Source organism: Salmo salar, chromosome ssa10 (assembly GCF_905237065.1).
Source record: "Salmo salar chromosome ssa10, Ssal_v3.1, whole genome shotgun sequence".
NCBI classification, from domain to species: Eukaryota; Metazoa; Chordata; class Actinopteri; order Salmoniformes; family Salmonidae; genus Salmo; species Salmo salar.
Window position 1 is genome coordinate 84,209,762 of NC_059451.1, and position 18,334 is coordinate 84,228,095.

Below are 18,334 nucleotides of genomic sequence, written 5' to 3' on the forward strand. Positions count from 1 at the left end.
GGGTGGTTCTGTAACGGCCGTCGAAGGGAGTAGACCAAGGCGCAGCGGGTTGAGTGCTCATAATTAACTTTATTTCAAACACTAAACAAAACAAGAAAAACACGACAGCCAAACAGTACTGTCAGGTACACGAAACACTGAACAGAAAATAACCACCCACAAACACAATGAGAAAAAAAAAACCTACTTAAATATAGTCTCTAATCAGAGGCAACGAGATACAGCTGCCTCCAATTAGAGACCAATCCCAAACACTCCCAACCTAGACATAGACAACCTAGAATAAACATAGAAATAGACTAACATAGAACATAACCCAAAAACCCCGAAACACACAAACCAAACACCCCCTGCCACGCCTTGACCAAACTACAATAACAAATAACCCCTTTAACTGGTCAGGACGTGACAAGAACATCCCTGGTTATCCCTACTGCCTCTGACCTGGCGGACTCACTAAACACAAATGCTTAGTTTGTAAATTATGTCTGAGTGTTGTAGTGTGCCCCTGGCTATCCGTCAATAAAAAAGAAAAAGAAATGCCAAAATTGTGCAAACTGGTTTGCTTATTATAAGGAATTTGAAATGATTTATGCTTAAGTATATTTAAAACCAAATACTTTTACTCAAGTATATTTTACTGGGTGACTTTCACTTGAGTCATTTTCTCTTAAGGTATCTTTACTTTGACTCAAGTATGATAATTTGGTACATTTTCTACCACTACTATTACCCTGTCCATTTGAATAATTACAGCTATGTACATGCATTCTCTGACAATTAACATGTTTTTACAACCAGGCACGTATTCTATGTGTAGTAGTAAACATGTCCATACAGTGCATTCGGAAAGTATTCAGACCCCTTGACTTTTTCCACATTTTGTTACCTTACAGCTTTATTCTAAAATGTATTCAATTGTTTTTTTCCTGTAACGTAGATGATGGGAGTCGAGAAGCAGGTAGGTTTAATAAAACAAAGAACGATACAACATAGGAGTAGCGTCTGAACATGGAACACAAACAATACTGCCTGGGGAATGAACCTAAGGGAGTGCCAGATATAGGGGCATTAATGAGTGAGGTAATGGAGTCCAAGTGTGCCTCATGAGGCGCAGGTGCGCATAATGATAGATTCCAGGTGCGCGCAATGATGGTTTCCAGGACCGGTGGTTAGTAAACTTGCGACGTCGAACGCCAGAGAGGGGTAGCAGGAGTAGATGTGACATTCACCCTCATCAATCTACACACAATAGCACATAATGACACAATATATATATATATATATATATATATATATATATATATATATATATATATATATATATATATATTATATATTTTTTTACATTTTTGCAAATGTATATACAGTACCAGTCAAATGTTTGGACACACCTACTCATTCAAGGGTTTTTCTTGAGAGAATGCCACGAGTGTGCAAAGCTGTCATCATGGCAAAGGGTGGCTACTTTGAAAAATCTCAAATATAAAATATATTTTGATTTGTTTAACACTTTTCTGGTTAATACATGATTCCATATGTGTTAATTCATAGTTTTGATGTCTTCACTATAATTCTACAATGTAGAAAATAGTCAAAAATTAAGAAAAATCCTTGAATGAGTAGGTGTGTCCAAACTTTATACTGGTACTGTGTACATCACATTTACATAAGTATTCAGACCCTTTACTTAGTACTTTGTTGAAGCACCTATGGCAGCGATTACAGCCTCAAGTCTTCTTGGGTATGATGCTACAAGCTTGGCACACCTGTATTTGGTGAGTTTCTCCCATTCTTCTCTGCAGATCCTGTCAATCTGTGTCAGTTTGGATGGAGAGCGTTGCTGCACAACTATTTTCAGGTCTCTCCAGAGATGTTCGATTGGATTCAAGTCCGGGCTCTGGCTGGGTCACTCAAGGACATTCAGAGACTTGTCCCAAAGCCACTCCTGCATTGTCTTGGCTGTGTGCTTAGGGTCGTTGTCCTGTTGTTAGGTGAACCTTCGCCCCAGTCTGAGGTCCTGGAGCAGGTTTTCATCAAGGATCTCTGTACTTTGCTTCGTTCATCTTTCCCTCGATCCTGACTAGTCTCCCAGTCCATGTCGCTGAAAAACATCCCCACAGCATGATGCTGCCACCACCATGCTTCACCGGAGGGATGGTGCCAGGTTCCTCCAGACGTGAGGCTTGGCATTCAGGCCAAAAATGTCAATCTTGGTTTCATCAGACCAGAGAATCTTGTTTCTCATGGTCTGAGAATCCTTTAGGTGCCTTTAGGCAAACTCCAAGCGGGTTGTCATGTGCTTTTTACAGAGGAGTGGCTTCAGTCTGGCCACTCTACCAGAAAGGCCTGATTGGTTGAGTGCTGCAGAGATGGTTGTCCTTTTGGAAGGTTCTCCCATCTCCACAGAGGAACTCTGGAGCTCTGTCAGAGTGACCAAGGGGGGCTAACATGGGAGTGGTCAGAGGGGGTGGGATCCCCTGGGCTTGGGGTTCTTCATCTGTCTGTCCTGCTGTGATGTCGAGGCTATGGTCAGGGTCTGGGGTGGACTGTTCTGCTGAGGTGTCGAGACTTTGGTCAGGATCTGAGGTGGGCTGTTTGTTGGCTTTTCTGCGGGGATGGCTAGCTTTCTAATTGGTTGTTCTCTGTCGCACCTCATCTTTCTCACCTTCTCCTCCAGCATTCTCACCTTCTCTTCTAGTGCTCTGTTCTTCTCCAGCTCCTACTCTTTCTCCTGTTGATGTTGTCTCACCACAGTCCAGAGTATCTCTCTCTCTCTCTCTCTCTCTCTCTCTCTCTCTCTCTCTCTCTCTCTCTCTCTCTCTCTCTCTCTCTCTCTCTCTCTCTCTCTCTCTCTCTCTCTCTCTCTCTCTCTCTCTCTCTCTCTCTCTCTCTCTCTCTCTCTCTCTCTCTCTTCTCTCAGGGCACAAGGCGAGACTCAGATGCAGACACGGGAGGCAGATGGTTTGAGTCTTGATATTTATTAAACAATCCAAAAGGGGTACACAAGAGAATGGTCGTGGACAGGCAAAAGGTCAAAACCAGTTCAGAGTCCAGGAGGTACAGAGTGGCAGGCAGGCTCAAGGTCAGGGCAGGGCAGGCAGAATAGTCAGGCAGGCGGGTACGGAGTCTAGAAAACAGGAAAGGGTGAAAAACTGGGAGGGCTAGCAAAAGAGAGTAAAAGCAGGAGTACGGAAAAAACGACTTTCCCGAAAGCAGATCCTTTGTTCACACCACCACCCAGGACATTGGATCTAATCCCAGAGGCTGATACAAAGCAACGTCGCCACAGGAGAGGTAGACAGAGCGGCTTCCTGGTCAGACTTCGAAGGTGTGCCAATGTCCAGTCTCTAGACGACAAGGTGGATGAAATTAGGGCAAGATTTGCCTTTCAGAGATTGTAACATCCTCTGTTTCACGGAAACATGGCTCTCTCGGGATATGTTGTCAAAGTCGGTACAGCCACCGGATTTCTTCATGCGTCGCTCTGACAGAAACAAACATCTCTCTGGTAAGAAGAAGGGCGGGGGTGTATGCCCTAATGATTAATGACTCATGGTGTAATCATAACAACATACAGGAACTCAAGTCCTTCTGTTCACCTGACCTAGAATTCCTTACAATCAAATGCCGACCACATTATCTCCCAAGAGAATTCTCTTGGATTATAGTCACAGCCGTGTATATCCCCCCCAAGCAGATACCTCGACGGCCCTCAAGGAACTTCACTGGGCTCTATGTAAACTGAAAACCATATATCCTGAGGCTGCATTTATTGTAGCTGGGGATTTTAACAAAGCTAATTGGAGAACAAGGCCAACTAAATTCTATCAGCACATTGACTGCAGCACTCGCGCGGGCAATACACTGGACCACTGCTACTCTAACTTCCGCAATGCATACAAGGCCCTCCCCTGCCCTCCCTTCGGCAAATCCAACCATGGCTCCATTTTGTTCCTACCGTCCTACAGGCAGAAACTCAAACAGGATTTACCCATGACCAGAACCATTCAACGCTGGTCTGACCAATCGGAATCCACGCTTCATGATTGTTTTGATCATGCGGACTGGGAAACGTTCCGGGAAGCCTCAGAGAATAACATAGATTTATATGCTGACTGGGTGAGTGAGTTTATAAGGAAGTGCATTGGAGATGTTGTACCAACTGTAACTATTAAAACCTACCCTAACCAGAAACCGTGGATAGATGGCAGCATTTGTGCAAAACTGAAAGCACGAACCACCTCATTCAACCATGGAAAGATGTCTGGGAATATGGCTGAATATAAACAGTGTAGTTATTCCCTCAGCAAGGCAATCAAACAAGCGAAATGTAGGTATAGGGACAAAGTGGAGTCGCAATTCAAAGGCTCAGACACGAGACATATGTGGCAGGGTCTACAGGCAATTACGGACTACAAAAAGAAAACAAGCCATGTCACGGACACCGACGTCTTGCTTCCAGACGAACTAAACACGTTCTTTGCCCGCTTTGAGAATAATATATAGTGCCACCGACGCGGCCTGCTACCAAAAACTGCGGGACCCCCTCTCTCCTTCTCCGTGGCTGACATGAGTAGACATTTAAATGTGTTAACCCTCGCAGGGCTGCTGGGCCAGACGGCATCCTTAGCCGCGTCCTCAGAACATGCGCAGACCAGCTGGCTGGTGTGTTTAGGGACATATTTAATCGCTCCCTATCCCAGGCTGTTGTCCCCAAATGCTTCAAGATGGCCACCATTGTTCCTGTACTCAAGAAGGCAAAGATAACTGAACTAAACGACTATCGCCCCATAGCATTCACTTCTGTCATCATGAAGTGCTTTGAGAGACTAGTCAAGGATCATATCACCTCCACCTTACCTGCCACCCTAGACCCACTTTAGTTTGCATACCGCCCCAACAGATCCACAGACGATACAATCGCCATCACACTGCACACTGCCCTATCCCATCTGGACAAAAGGAATACCTATGTAAGAATGCTGTTCATTGACTACAGCTTAGCATTCAACACCATAGTACCCTCCAAGCTCATCATTAAGCTTGAGGTCATGGGTCCCAACCCCGCCCTGTGCAATTGAGTCCTGGACTTTCTGACGGGCCGCCTCCAGGTGGTGAAGGTAGGAAACAACATCTCCACTTAGCTGATCCTCAACACTGGGGCCCCACAAGGGTGCGTGCTCAGCCCCCTCCTGTACTCCTTGTTCACCCATGACTGCGTGGCTATGCACACCTCCAACTCAATCATCAAGTTTGCAGATAACACTACAGTAGTGGGCTTGGTTTCCAAAACGACAAGACAGCCTACAGGGTGGAGGTGAGGTCGATCAGAGTGTGGTGTCAGGAAAACAACCTCTCACTCAATGTCAACAAAACAAAGTAGATGATCGTGGTCTTCAGGAGACAGCAGAGGGAGCACCCCCCTATCCACATCGACGGGTCAGTAGTGGAGAAGGTGAAAAGTTTTAAGTTCCTCGCCGTACACATCATGGAAAAACTGAAATGGTCCACCCACACTGACAGTGTGGTGAAGAAGGCACAACAGCGCCTCTTCAATCTCAAGAGGCTGAAGAAGCTTGTCACCGAAACCCTCACAAACCTTTACAGATTCACAATCGAGAGCATCCTGTCGGGCTGTATCACCGCCTGGTACGGCAACTGCACCATACTCAACCACAAGGCTCTCCAGAAGGTGGTGTGGTCTGCACAACGCATCACCGGGGGTAAACTACCTGCCCTCCAGGACACCTACAGCACCCGATGTCACAGGAAGGCCAAAAAGGTCATCAAGGACAACAACAACCGGAGCCACTGCCTGTTCACCAGAAGGCGAAGTCAGTACAGTTGCATCAAAGCTGGGACCGAGAGACTTAAAAACAGCTTCTATCTCAAGGCCATCAGACTATTAAACAGCCATCACTAGCACTGTGAGGCTGCTGCCTACATACAGACTCAAATCATTGGCCACTTTAATAAATGGATCACTAGTCACTTTAAATAATGCCACTTTAATAATGTTTACATATCTTACATTATTAATTTCATATGTATATACTGTATTTTATACTATCTATTGCATCTTGCCTATGCCACTCGGCCATTGCTCATCCATATATTTATATGTACATATTCCTATTCCACCCCTTTACTTAGATTTGTGTGTATTAGGTAACTGTTGTGGAACTGTAAGATTACTTGTTAGATATTACTGCCCTGTTCGCTACACTCGCATTAACATCTGCTAACCATGTGTATGTGACCAATAAAATGTGATTTGATTTGGATGACAAGGTGCTAAAAAAAATCAACATCATGTCATGTGACTGCCAATAATGGCCTCTTCCTATTTGGCTTCAGCAACAGAAAAGCTTCTCTCACGTGACCCGTTCTGAACCAGGAATAGTATCGTCATACACGGAAATCTGTACCACAGGGCAATTAGCTCATTTGCAAAGTAAAACATTTTTTTTTAGGTGAAGAGGAACTCAAATACACGCGGACATGGATGGTAAGTCGGTTTCGACTTTTGATATGACAAGGTTGTCATCTTATTTTGAACTATGTCGCGCTAGCTGCCCGACATAAGCTAGCACAAAGCTTGGCAACCAGTCGGTGAGCTAAATCACGTTTTCAAGTTGTAATACCACATCCACAAGTACAGTGAAATGCCTTTAAAAAATGTTATTAGGGTTTACCAAAAATACACGTTTTTAATAGCTAGCTAATATACCTGCTGCCATGTCAGATGTCACCAGAAACTAAGACTAGTTCAAAGAAGGAAGGTTCAGACGAGTAAGTTAACGTTACATGGTTATTATTGGAGAGATGATTTAGCTAAACTGTCTCTAAGCCTCGATAGCTATCTAACGTTAGCTAGTTAATTAGCTACTTCCCAGTTTAATTTATTCAATGGAAGGTAGTTAGCTATCATTACGTACGTTATCGCCATGGGAGTACAGTATAGCTTACAATGATCAGAAAGCGTTGACGCCCTATACAATTCTATGATTTGGACACAGAGATCACTACCCTCACTCTGTCATATTGTCATTGCACAATGTTAGTGCTATGTTAAGTACGCCCAATTCACTCGGCTGTATTTATCACCCCTCTCATCCTATTTTTGTATTTCTTTATTTCAGACACACTCTTCCAACTGAAGGTATGTAAGAAATATGCATTATCATTGTGAAGTTTAATTAAACACATCAATACTTATTTTTTTACACATCTCAAATGTCTGCTAATACTTCTCTCTTTTACAGTTTACAGCAAAACAGCTTGAGAAACTTGCCAAAAAGGCAGAGAAGGATTCAAAATCTGAGCAAGCCAAAGTTAAAAAGGTCAGTAAGAGTGTGCTTTCTGGGCAGCCCTGAATGTCAGGTCCTGGTTAAGGTGTTGAATAATAGGTAATTGAAGGTGGACCGGTCCTGTCTGGTCCAGCAATGGTGGGTTTGTGCCCATAAGCGACGTTGTTGCCGGTGATGTCTGGTGAGGACCTGCGTTACAACAGGCCTACAAGCCCTCAGTCCAGCCTCTCTCAGCCTATTGCGGACAGTCTGAGCACTGATGGAGGGATTGTGCGTTCCTGGTGTAACTCGGGCAGTTTTGCCATCCTGTACCTGTCCCGCAGGTGTGATGTTCGGATGTACCGATCCTGTGCAGGTGTTGTTACACGTGGTCTGCCACTGCGAGGACGATCAGCTGTCCGTCCTGTGTCCCTGTAGTGCTGTCTTAGGCGTCTCACAGTACGAACATTACAATTTATTGCCCTGGCCACATCTGCAGTCCTCATGCCTTCTTGCAACATGCCTAAGGCATGTTCACACAGATGAACAGGGACGCTGGGCATCTTTCTTTTGGTGTTTATCAGAGTCAGTATAAAGGCCTCTCTAGTGTCCTAAGTTTTCATAAATGTGACCTGAAAAAGGGACGATTCTTTTTTTGCTGAGTATAGATGACCTAGAAAAATACATGTATAGATGTCCTAACCTAGCCTACCTCTTTCAGGTAATAAATTCAATGCAGTATTAACCTTTTTATATTTAGCTAATAAATTATGGGTTATGCATAATAAGCTTCTAACTTATAGCCTCTGTTTCTTGCGCAATACGTAAGCACCTGTGCTCCGCTGCCGCCTCGCCCTAAAATAAACGTTCCTTAGCTATTGGAGTCCCATGCAGTCAAAGCTAGACAAGAATAGCTTGCTGGACATTTTTTTCTGAATTTCTTCTACCAATAGACTATTCGAATGTTAAATACAGCAGCCAATAGAACTCACGGGTAGTTTGAAAGAAGAGCGAACACGTGATGGCAGTAACCATTCAATCATGAAGAGAAGTGAAAGCCTTTTCCATCTAATTCTAGTCCTATATTATTCAAGGATGTCAATAGAATGATGAAAAAGAAAGACGACAACAATTTCTAACTGTTGAAAGTGAGGAAGGAATGAAGCAACAATAGAGAGAGAAAGGGGAGGTAGGCTAATAACATTAGGGGAAATATTATGAAAGGTGTATATATGCGTCAGCCACTAATTATGTAAATATGCCCTATTCTATTTAAAAATCAAATGTCTAGCCTATACTTGTAACTTCGTAGGCCGCATCAGCTGCACCAGAACTACATTCTCTCCCTGCTTTATCCTTGTTTGGACAATGTGCGTAATTCCAGTCCATATAATACCATACAGTTCACACTCAAAAATATTAGCCTACTGGAGCTAGTTTCAGTTATTTGCCCAAGAGAGCAAATAAAGTGCATTCGGAAAATATTCAGACCCCGTGACTTTTTCCACATTTTGTTAAGTTACAGGCTTATTCGAAATAGATATTTCCCTCATCAATTTACACACAATACCCCATAATAACAAAGCAAATACTTTTTATTTAAATTTTATTTTTTTAAATTTTAGCAAATGTATTAAATACACTGAAATATTACATTTGCATAGGTATTCAGACCCTTTACACAGTAATTTGTTGAAGCACCTTTGGCAGCGATTACAGCCTCGAGTCTTCTTGGGTATGACACTGCAAGCTTGGCACACCTGTATTTTGGGGAGTTTCTCCCATTCTTGTCTGCAGATCCTCTCAAGCTCTGTCAGGTTGGATGGGGAGTGTTGCTGCACAGCTATTTTCAGATCTCTCCAGAGATGTTCGATCGGGTTCAAGTCCGGGTTCTGGCTGGGCCACTCAAGGACATTCAGAGAATTGTCCCTAAGCCACTCCTGCATTGTCTTGGCTGTGTGCTTAGAGTCATTGTCCTGTTGGAAGGTGAACCCTCGCCCCAGTCTGAGGTCCTGAGCACTCTGGAGCAGGTTTTCATCAAGGATCATCAGCTCCAAGTGGGCTGTCATGTGGGCTGTCTGGCCACTCTACCATAAAGGCCTGATTGGTGGAGTGCCGCAGAGATGGTTGTCCTTCTGGGAGGTTCTCCCATCTCCACAGAGGAACTCTGGAGCTCTGTCAGAGTGAGCATCGGGTTCTTGGTCACCTCCCTGACCAAGGTCCTTCTCCCCCTGATTGCTCCGTTTGGCCAGGTGGCCAGCTCTAGGAAGAGTCTTGGTGATTCCGAACTTCTTAAATTTAAGAATGATGGAGGCCACTGTGTTCTTGGGGACCTTCAATGCTGCAGAAATGTTTTGGTACCCTTCCCCAGATCTGTGCCTCGACACAATCCTGTCTCGGAGCTCTACGGACATTTTCTTCAACCTGTTTTTTGCTCTGACGTGCACTGTCAACTGTGGGACCTTATATAGACAGGTGTGTGCCTTTCCAAATCATGTCCAATCAATTGAATTTACCACAGGTGGACTCAAAGTTGTCGAAATATCTCAAAGATGGCCCATTCAAACATGATGCACCTGAGATCAATTTCCAGTCTCATAGCAAAACGTCTGAATAATTATGCAAATAAGGTATTTCTGTTTTTTTTATTTCATACGTTTGCAAACATTTCTAGAAACCTGTTTTTGCTTTGTCATTATGGCTTATTCTGTGTAGGTTGATGAGGGGAAATTATATTGAATCGGTTTTAGAATAAGGCTGTAATATAACAAAATGTGGAAAAAGTCAAGGGGTCTGAATACTTTCCCCAAGGCACTGTAGCAAGCTACATTGGGCTTTTATGTTTTTCTGTCGTACTTGATGTGCAGTAGCCTATATCGTATAGGTCTATGTATTGGATAACTGCGCAATCATTTGGGATTTCTTGGGCTTGTGTCATGAAATGTCTTTTAATGTAAGGTTCATCAGGCTCAAGTAGGATCAGTGTATTGTTCATACTAGTACTCAAACGACTAGGCAGGATCAGCACTCAGTAAACCCCATAGCATATAAACAACGTGAGAATATTGATACAATTTGTGTCATTAAATACACTACACTGCTCGTCAAACATCTCATTCCAAAATCATGGGCATTAATATGGAGTTGGTCCCCTCCTTTGCTGCTAGTGTATAACAGCCTTGCCTCTTCTGGGAAGGCTTTCCACTAGATGTTGGAACATTTGCTGCGGGGACTTGCTTCCATTCAGCCACAAGAGCATTAGTGAGGTCGGGCACTGATGTGGAGCGATTAGCCCTGGTTCGCAGTCGGCGTTCCAATTCATCCCAAAGGTGTTTGATGGGGTTGAGGTCAAGGCTCTGTGAAGGCCAGTCAAGTTCTTCCACACCAATCTCGACAAACCATTTCTCTATGGACCTCGCTTTGTGCATGGGGGCATTGTCATGCTGAAACAGGAAAGGGCCTTCCCCAAACTGTTTACCCACAAAGTTGGAAGCACAGAATCATCTAAAATGTCATTGTATGCTGTAGCTTTAAGATTTTCCTTCAATGGAACTAAATGCCTAGCCTGAAACAACATGAAAAACAGCCCCAGACAATTATTCCTCCTCCACCAAACTTTACAGTTGGCACTATGCATTCGGCAGGTAGCGTTCTCCAGGCATCCGCCAAACACAGATTTGTCCGGACTGCTAGTTGGTGAAGTGTGATTCATCACTCCAGAGAAAGCGTTTCAACTGCTCCAGAGTCCAATGGCGGTGATCTTTACACCACTCCAGCCAGCACTTGGCATTGCGCATGGTGATCTTAGGCTTGTGTGCGGCTGCTCGGCAATGGAAACCCATTTCCTGAAGCTCCCGACGAACAGTGCTTGTGCTGACGTTGCTTCCAGAAGCATTTCAGAACTGTGAGGTTCTGTCGGCTACCACTTCGCGGCTGATCCATTGTTGCTCCTAGACGTTTCAACTTCACAATAACAGCACTTGCAGTTGACCGGGCCAGCTCTAGCAGGGCAGAAATTTGACTAACTGACTTATAGGAAAGGTTGCGTCCAATGATGGTGCCACGTTGAAAGTCACTGTTCTTCAGTAAGGCCAATCTACTGCCAATGTTTGTCTGTTGAGATTGCAAAGCTGTATGCTCAATTTTATAGGCATGTCAGCAACGAGTGTGGCTGAAATAGCCGAATTCACTAATTTGAAGTGGTGTCCACATACTTTTGGTGATGTAGTGTAGCTCATTTTAACGTAATAATTATTAGGCATCGTGTTCTGTTGGCGTTTGACTGGACAGGTCAAATAAAGAGGTGTGCTACACATTAACCAGCAGGTGGCAGTGGATAATCATGGTTGAGGCTGCCTTGGTCCATCACTGACCAAAGGATTTACGACCAGGGGCCAAAACTCTGAGTAGGAGTGCTGATTTAGGATCAGTTTTCCTTTATAGATCACAATTAATAAGATTACATGGACAGAGTGGACCTGATCCTAGATCAGTACTCTTACTCTAAGATGCTTGTTGCACATATGGCCCCTGAACTTGTTTTCATAGGCAACTGAAGTGACTTTTGATGTGTATGTTTGTCTCACCAGGCTCTTCAGTTGAAGAATGTGGACGTTGCCAGAGTGTATGCAGAGAATGCCATCCGTAAGAAGAACGAGGGCCTTAATTGGCTGCGCATGGCATCTCGTGTTGATGCTGTAGCCTCCAAGGTCCAGACTGCAGTCGCTATGAAGGCGGTGAGTCTCTTCCCTCTGCCTAATAATAACAGTGTGCTATCATTCAATTGTATCTCACTCATCAGTCAATGTCATCTTTCTCTTGACCCCCAATCTCTACCATCTTCTCTATTGTCTACTTTCATGAGCATGAACTCTGTCCTACCTTCATATGTGGCTCTCTGCTTATCTGATCCTGTCTGGCTTTTTCCCCCCTAGGTCACAAAGAATATGACGCAGGTCACCAAGGCACTCGACAAGGCACTGGGTTCCATGGACCTGCAGAAGGTGTCTGCTGTCATGGACAAGTTTGAGACACAGGTCCAGAACCTGGATGTCCACACCTCTGTGAGTGGCACAAGTTATGGAAAGTATTCCTCATGTGCATAACTGTTGTACTCCTAATCGATTTAAACCATTACTTCACTCACCTCTTATTCATTTGTCACCTTCGTTCCTAAGACCTCTATTTCACTAGGCTTCCTCGTCCATTATACTCTTAACTCATTATACTCATTGTTGTTCACTTAACCCTCTATCTCACCATGTATTACTGTAACTTCCTGGATAATCATATACGTTCCGCTAGTGGAACCCCGTTCCGCCTGCGGAACCCCTAGCCAACAGTCAATGGCATCGCACGGCGCGAAATACAAAACCAACTAAAATACCACAATTCAATTTTCTCAAACAATCAACTTTTTTACACCATTTTAAAGATAAGACTCTCGTTAATCTAACCACATTGTCCGATTTCAAAAAGGCTTTACAGCGAAAGCAAAACATTATATTATGTTAGGAGAGTACATAGACACAAATAATCACACAGCCATTTTCCAAGCAAGCATATATGTCACATAAACCCAAACCACAGCTAAATACAGCACTAAACTTTGATCTTCATCAGATGACACTCCTAGGACATTATGTTATACAATATATGCATGTTTTGTTCAATCAAGTTCATATTTATATCAAAAACCAGCTTTTTACATTAGCATGTGATGTTCAGAACTAGCATACCCACCGAAAACTTCCTGTGAATTTACTAAATTACTCATGATAAATGTTGACAAAATACATAACAATTATTTTAAGAATTATGGATACAGAACTCCTTTATGCAATTGCTATGTCCGATTTTAAAATAGCTTTTCGGCGAAAGCACATTTTGCAATATTCTGAGTACATAGCTCGGCCATCACGGCTAGCTATTTTGACATCCGCTAACTTCAGGGTCACCTAAACTCAGAATTACTATTAGAAAAATTGGATTACCTTTGCTGTTCTTCGTCAGAATGCACTCCCAGGACTTCTACTTCAACAACAACATGTTGTTTTGGTTCCAAATAATCCATAGTTATATCCAAATACCTCCGTTTTGTTTGTTCGTGCGTTCAGGTCACTATCCGAAGGGTAACGCGCGAGCGCATTTCGTGACAAAATGTCAAAATATTCCATTACTGTACCTAGAAGCATGTCAAATGCTGTTTAAAATCAATTTTTATGCTATTTTTCTCGTAAAATAGCGATAATATTCCAACCGGGCAACGTTGTATTCATTGAAAGACTGAAAGAAAAATATGGCGAGTTCTCGTGACTGCGCATCTCCAGTCTCACTGTCCCCAGGCTGACCACTTACAAACTCTGCTCCTATACTTTGCCCAGAGACAGCAGACACCCCATTCCACTTTCTGGCGGCTTTAGAGAGCCAATGGAAGCCTTAAAGTGTCACGTTACAGCACAGATGCTGTAATGTCAATAGAGATGCAACAGAAGGACAACAAATTGTCAGACAGGGCACTTCCTGTATGGAATCTTCTCAGGTTTTGGCCTGCCATATGAGTTCTGTTATACTCACAGACACCATTCAAACAGTTTTAGAAACTTTAGAGTGTTTTCTATCCAAATCTACTAATTATATGCATATTCTAGTTTCTGGGCAGGAGTAGTAACCAAATTAAATCGGGTATGTTTTTTTATCCGGCCGTGAAAATACTGCCCCCTATCCCAAAGAAGTTAATGGTGAAACAACATAAACCCACTCATTGTTCCCATCCTGTAGGTGATGGAGGACTCGATGAGCTCGGCCACTACACTGACCACGCCCCAAGACCAAGTGGATGACCTCATCCTCCAGATAGCAGAGGAGAGTGGTCTGGAAGTGATGGACCAGCTCAGCCAGGTGCCTGCAGGAGCCACCTCACTGGGAGAGAGCTCCTCACGCTCACAGCACGAGAAGGAGGACCAGCTGTCCCGCAGGTACACTAACAATCCAGCTTTCACTGCTGCTTTCACTGGTTACTGTGTAACAACATTTGGCTTGTTTTCTAAAACAAGGAAATGTGATAAGGGAACCTAAGCTATTCTCAAATGATTTGAAACTGTAAAGTAGTGTAGATTCTGGCTAGATGTGTTGCAGCTTTGATAGACCCCCTTTTTAATTATGCCGGTGATATTCCATGGACTATAGAAAACACTTAAAATAATTATACAATTAATGACTGTTTACAATAAATTATTTATTTGTTTAACCTCTTGGGGCTAGGTGGGACGCTAGCGTGCCACCCGTGGTGCACTCCATCAACAGCAGGTGCATTTCAAGAGCGGCAAATTTGAATCCAAATAAATGTCAAAATTCAAATTTTTCAAAAATACAACTATGTTACACCATTTGAAAGATAAACATCTCCTTAATCTAACCACGTTTTACGATTTCAAAAAGGTTTTACGGCGAAAGCATAAATTTAGAGTATGTTAGGACAGTACATTTACAAGAGTTGTGTGTAATGTTTTGTCAAGTCAAAGACAGGGTCACCAAAACCATAAAACCAGCTAAAATGATGCACTAACCTTTTACAATCTCCATCAGATGACACTCCTAGGACATTATGTTAGACAATGCATGCATTTTTAGTTCTATCAAGTTCATATTTATATACAAAAACAGCGTTTTACTATGGCATTGATGTTGAGGAAATCGTTTCCCTCCAATAACCGGCAGTCAAGTCAGCGTCAGAAATTAAATAATTAAAATTAGAAAACATTGGTAAAATATTATATTGTCATTTAAAGAATTATAGATTTACATCTCTTGAACGCAATCAACTTGCCAGATTTAAAAATAACCTTACTGGGAAATCACACTTTGCAATAATCTGAGCACTGCGCCCAGAAAAATACGCGTTGCGATACAGACTAGACGTCATGTTGGGGAGATCTAAAATCGAAAATACTATGTAAATAATCCATTACCTTTGATTCTCTTCATCAGATGTCACTTCCAGGTATCACAGGTCCATAACGAATGTAGTTTTGTTCAAAAAAGCTCATCATTTATGTCCAAAAATCTCCGTCTCGTTAGCACATGATGTAAGCCAGCCGGACTTCTCGTCATGAACGAGGGGAAAAAATATATTTCCGTTCGTTCAAACATGTCAAACGTTGTATAGCATAAATCATTAGGGCCTTTTTAACCAGAACATGAATAATATTCAAGGTGGACGAATGCATACTCTTTTATAACGTATTGGAACGAGGGTACCCAACATGAACTAGCGCGCCAGGTGTCTAATGGGACATCACCGTTCCATGGCTCTTGTTCGGTCAGATCTCCCTCCAGAAGACTCAAAACACTTTGTAAAGGCTGGTGACATCTAGTGGAAGCAATAGGAAGTGCCAAAATATTCCTAAACCCCTGTGTTTTTCAATGGGATAGGTTTAAAGTCAATACAACACATCAGGTATCCACTTCCTGTCAGAAAATGTCTCAGGGTTTTGCCTTCCAAATGAGTTCTGTTATACTCACAGACACCATTCAAACAGTTTTGGAAACTTTAGAGTGTTTTCTATCCATATATAATAAGTATATGCATATTCTAGTTACTGGGTAGGATTAGTAACCAGATTAAATCGGGTACATTTTTTTTATCCAGACGTGCAAATGCTGCCCCCTAGACCCAACAGGTTAACCCTTTCAAGCAGGGAGCCCTATTGAGACCAAGGTCTCTTTTTCAAGGGAAACCTGCATGACAAGATCCGCCGCAATTACACAAAAAAGTTACACAGATACTAAAATCAATGCAGGAGCATAGGAAACGCACAACAAAAAAACACAATTATAAAAACAACCACATCCCTCAGTGAAGAGGTCCTCTATCAACAATCGGAATGGCCCGAAAGGCTCCGATGTGTTCAACTGTAGGGTATTCTGAACATTGTTCCATAAGTGAGGTGTGAGGAAACGAAAAACTGTTTAAATATGTAGTAACCGATGGAATTTCAAGCATTAGCCATCCCTGTGAGCGGGTATGGTACACTCGTGCTTCTATAGGTTAGTAACAATGTTAGATTACGCGGCAGTTTTTTCAAAAGGGCTTTTATAAATTAACAGAATGGAATGTTTAGATCTACGTGACGTCATAGGCAAAGATTTTCATATAAATCAACAATGACACTTTTATTTTCATTGCAGGTTGGCCCGCGTTGCGAAACTGAAGATATATCTTGGGTATTTGCGAGACAGATGGAGGCTTGACAGCTGCTTGGGAACAGACAGCGGGGAGCTGTGTGACTCTATCGAACTGTTCTTATCGTGATGACCTAATGAGCCTATTGATTTTCATCCCCACATCTATTTATATACACACTCACACTGTGTTGCTGAAAATACCACCTGAGAAGGCATGGGTCTCTCCTTTGTCTCTCTGTCCATCTCTCTCTCTCTATGTCCCTCTCTGTTGCTGTCCATCTCTCTCTCTGTTGCACAACAATCTATTTTCCCCACCTCTGGTTTTCCCTCTCCCATATCAGTCTTTCTCTCTCACACTCTTGTCTTCTCTCCTTCAGGGCTCCCTCAAATATTCCCCTTGGCTAGTTGTTCTTGTGAATTTTGGTACATTGCCACTTGAGAATTTTTTTTTTTTTTTTTTTTATGTATATTTCAATGGGAGGGTTTTCCTGAAAATAAAAAAGGGTTTTACAAAATATATAGATCCTATAGTGGAAAGGGGTGTTTTAAAACAGACATATTCATGTAATATAAGCTTGGACCCCTGGCACTTATTGGGTGTTGTATTTCAAATGTGGGGTTTTCTTTGTTTTTATATTTAATATCTTGTTTTCTACTTGCTACTGGTTAGATGGAAGGAGTATAACACAGGTTTTCTTCAACACAGTTTAAAGGGGAGGCCTTCTTCTACCAAACAGACCATCAATATGAGTGCTCTGATGTATACCAACTTTTCCACAGTTTGACAAAACAAAGTCAAGACATCACACACAGTACTTATTTTTAACTCATAGTCGAAATGATCCTTTGACATAATGTAATAATTTACATAACATTAGTTATATATATACTGTACAGCGAGGACAATCCTCAGTCATGTTTTTTTTAAGCAGTCAAATTAACTACTTTTTGTTTCTTTTTCTCTTAATCTTTTGCTAATTCATGCCTATTTGCTTTGAATATGTACGCCTTATTGGGATGCAGGTATTTGCGTAGGTGCTTCTCCTCAGTGCCTGAATTAAACTAGTTTTAGTGATTGATCTTATGTAGGTTATATGTCAGCATATAATAAGGATTCCCCCTTTCTGTACCCATCAAACCAGGAATCTGGCTACTGTAGCTACAGTAAGACATTTTGGGAATCATTTTCATTTTACAGGGGGAGGTTTATTTATTCTGAAATGTATATTATCTTGTGGAAATAAAAGCCCTCTGATATGAAAATGTGGCTCTACTAATATAATTTCAAGCAAACTGATATACTTATTGCTTAGTTTGCAGCATTTTTAAATGTGACCAGGTACCATGTAACCACAACATGGGTTCAATCCATAGACTAGGGTCAACCTGTCTTATTTTGTGATTATTACTTTCACACAAATGCATATTTTACTATTTGCTCTAGTAAGCTCACATACTTCACAGTTCAAACTGTTGATAATTCTCTGTGATGCTGTGAAATTTCACTGCCTCGTATATATTTTGGTTCCTTTTCTTGGTGGACTGATTTGTCCTTATATTTGCCAGATAAGATTATATAACACCAGTGGAAGCTGCTGAGGGGAGGACGGCACATAATAATGGCTGGAATGGAGCAAATGGAATGGTATCAAACACATGGAGTTGATACATTTCCACCCATTCCTCTCCAGCCATTACCACATGCTTGTCCTCCCCAGATTAAGGTGCCACCAACCTGTGTATAACACGCTTGCCTACATTCATCTAGTGTAAACAGGTCACTGTGTTATGTTGTAGATAACTGTTGAAGTATGTTTAGTCTTTCAGTTAGAGGCAGACATAGACTAATTGTTGTA

General features: G+C 42.3%; 1 protein-coding gene across 1 annotated transcript; it reads left to right on the forward strand.

The window, feature by feature from the left end:
- The first annotated feature begins 6,339 nt into the window (after window positions 1-6,339).
- Window positions 6,340-17,741, forward strand: LOC106560899 (charged multivesicular body protein 1a). Its single transcript, XM_014124310.2, has 7 exons — window positions 6,340-6,511; window positions 7,146-7,165; window positions 7,269-7,346; window positions 11,882-12,028; window positions 12,227-12,355; window positions 14,073-14,269; window positions 16,482-17,741. Exons 1-7 carry the CDS (start codon window positions 6,505-6,507, stop codon window positions 16,603-16,605), a joined length of 702 nt encoding a protein of 233 aa, XP_013979785.2. The 5' UTR covers window positions 6,340-6,504; the 3' UTR covers window positions 16,606-17,741.
- The last annotated feature ends 593 nt before the right edge of the window (window positions 17,742-18,334 follow it).

Excerpts from the sequence above, each read along its gene's own strand:
- LOC106560899 (XM_014124310.2), top strand. Across the intron at positions 7,347-11,881 it reads AGCAAGCCAAAGTTAAAAAG|GCTCTTCAGTTGAAGAATGT; the intron begins GTCAGTAAGAGT and ends TTGTCTCACCAG. Across the intron at positions 12,029-12,226 it reads CTGCAGTCGCTATGAAGGCG|GTCACAAAGAATATGACGCA; the intron begins GTGAGTCTCTTC and ends TTTCCCCCCTAG.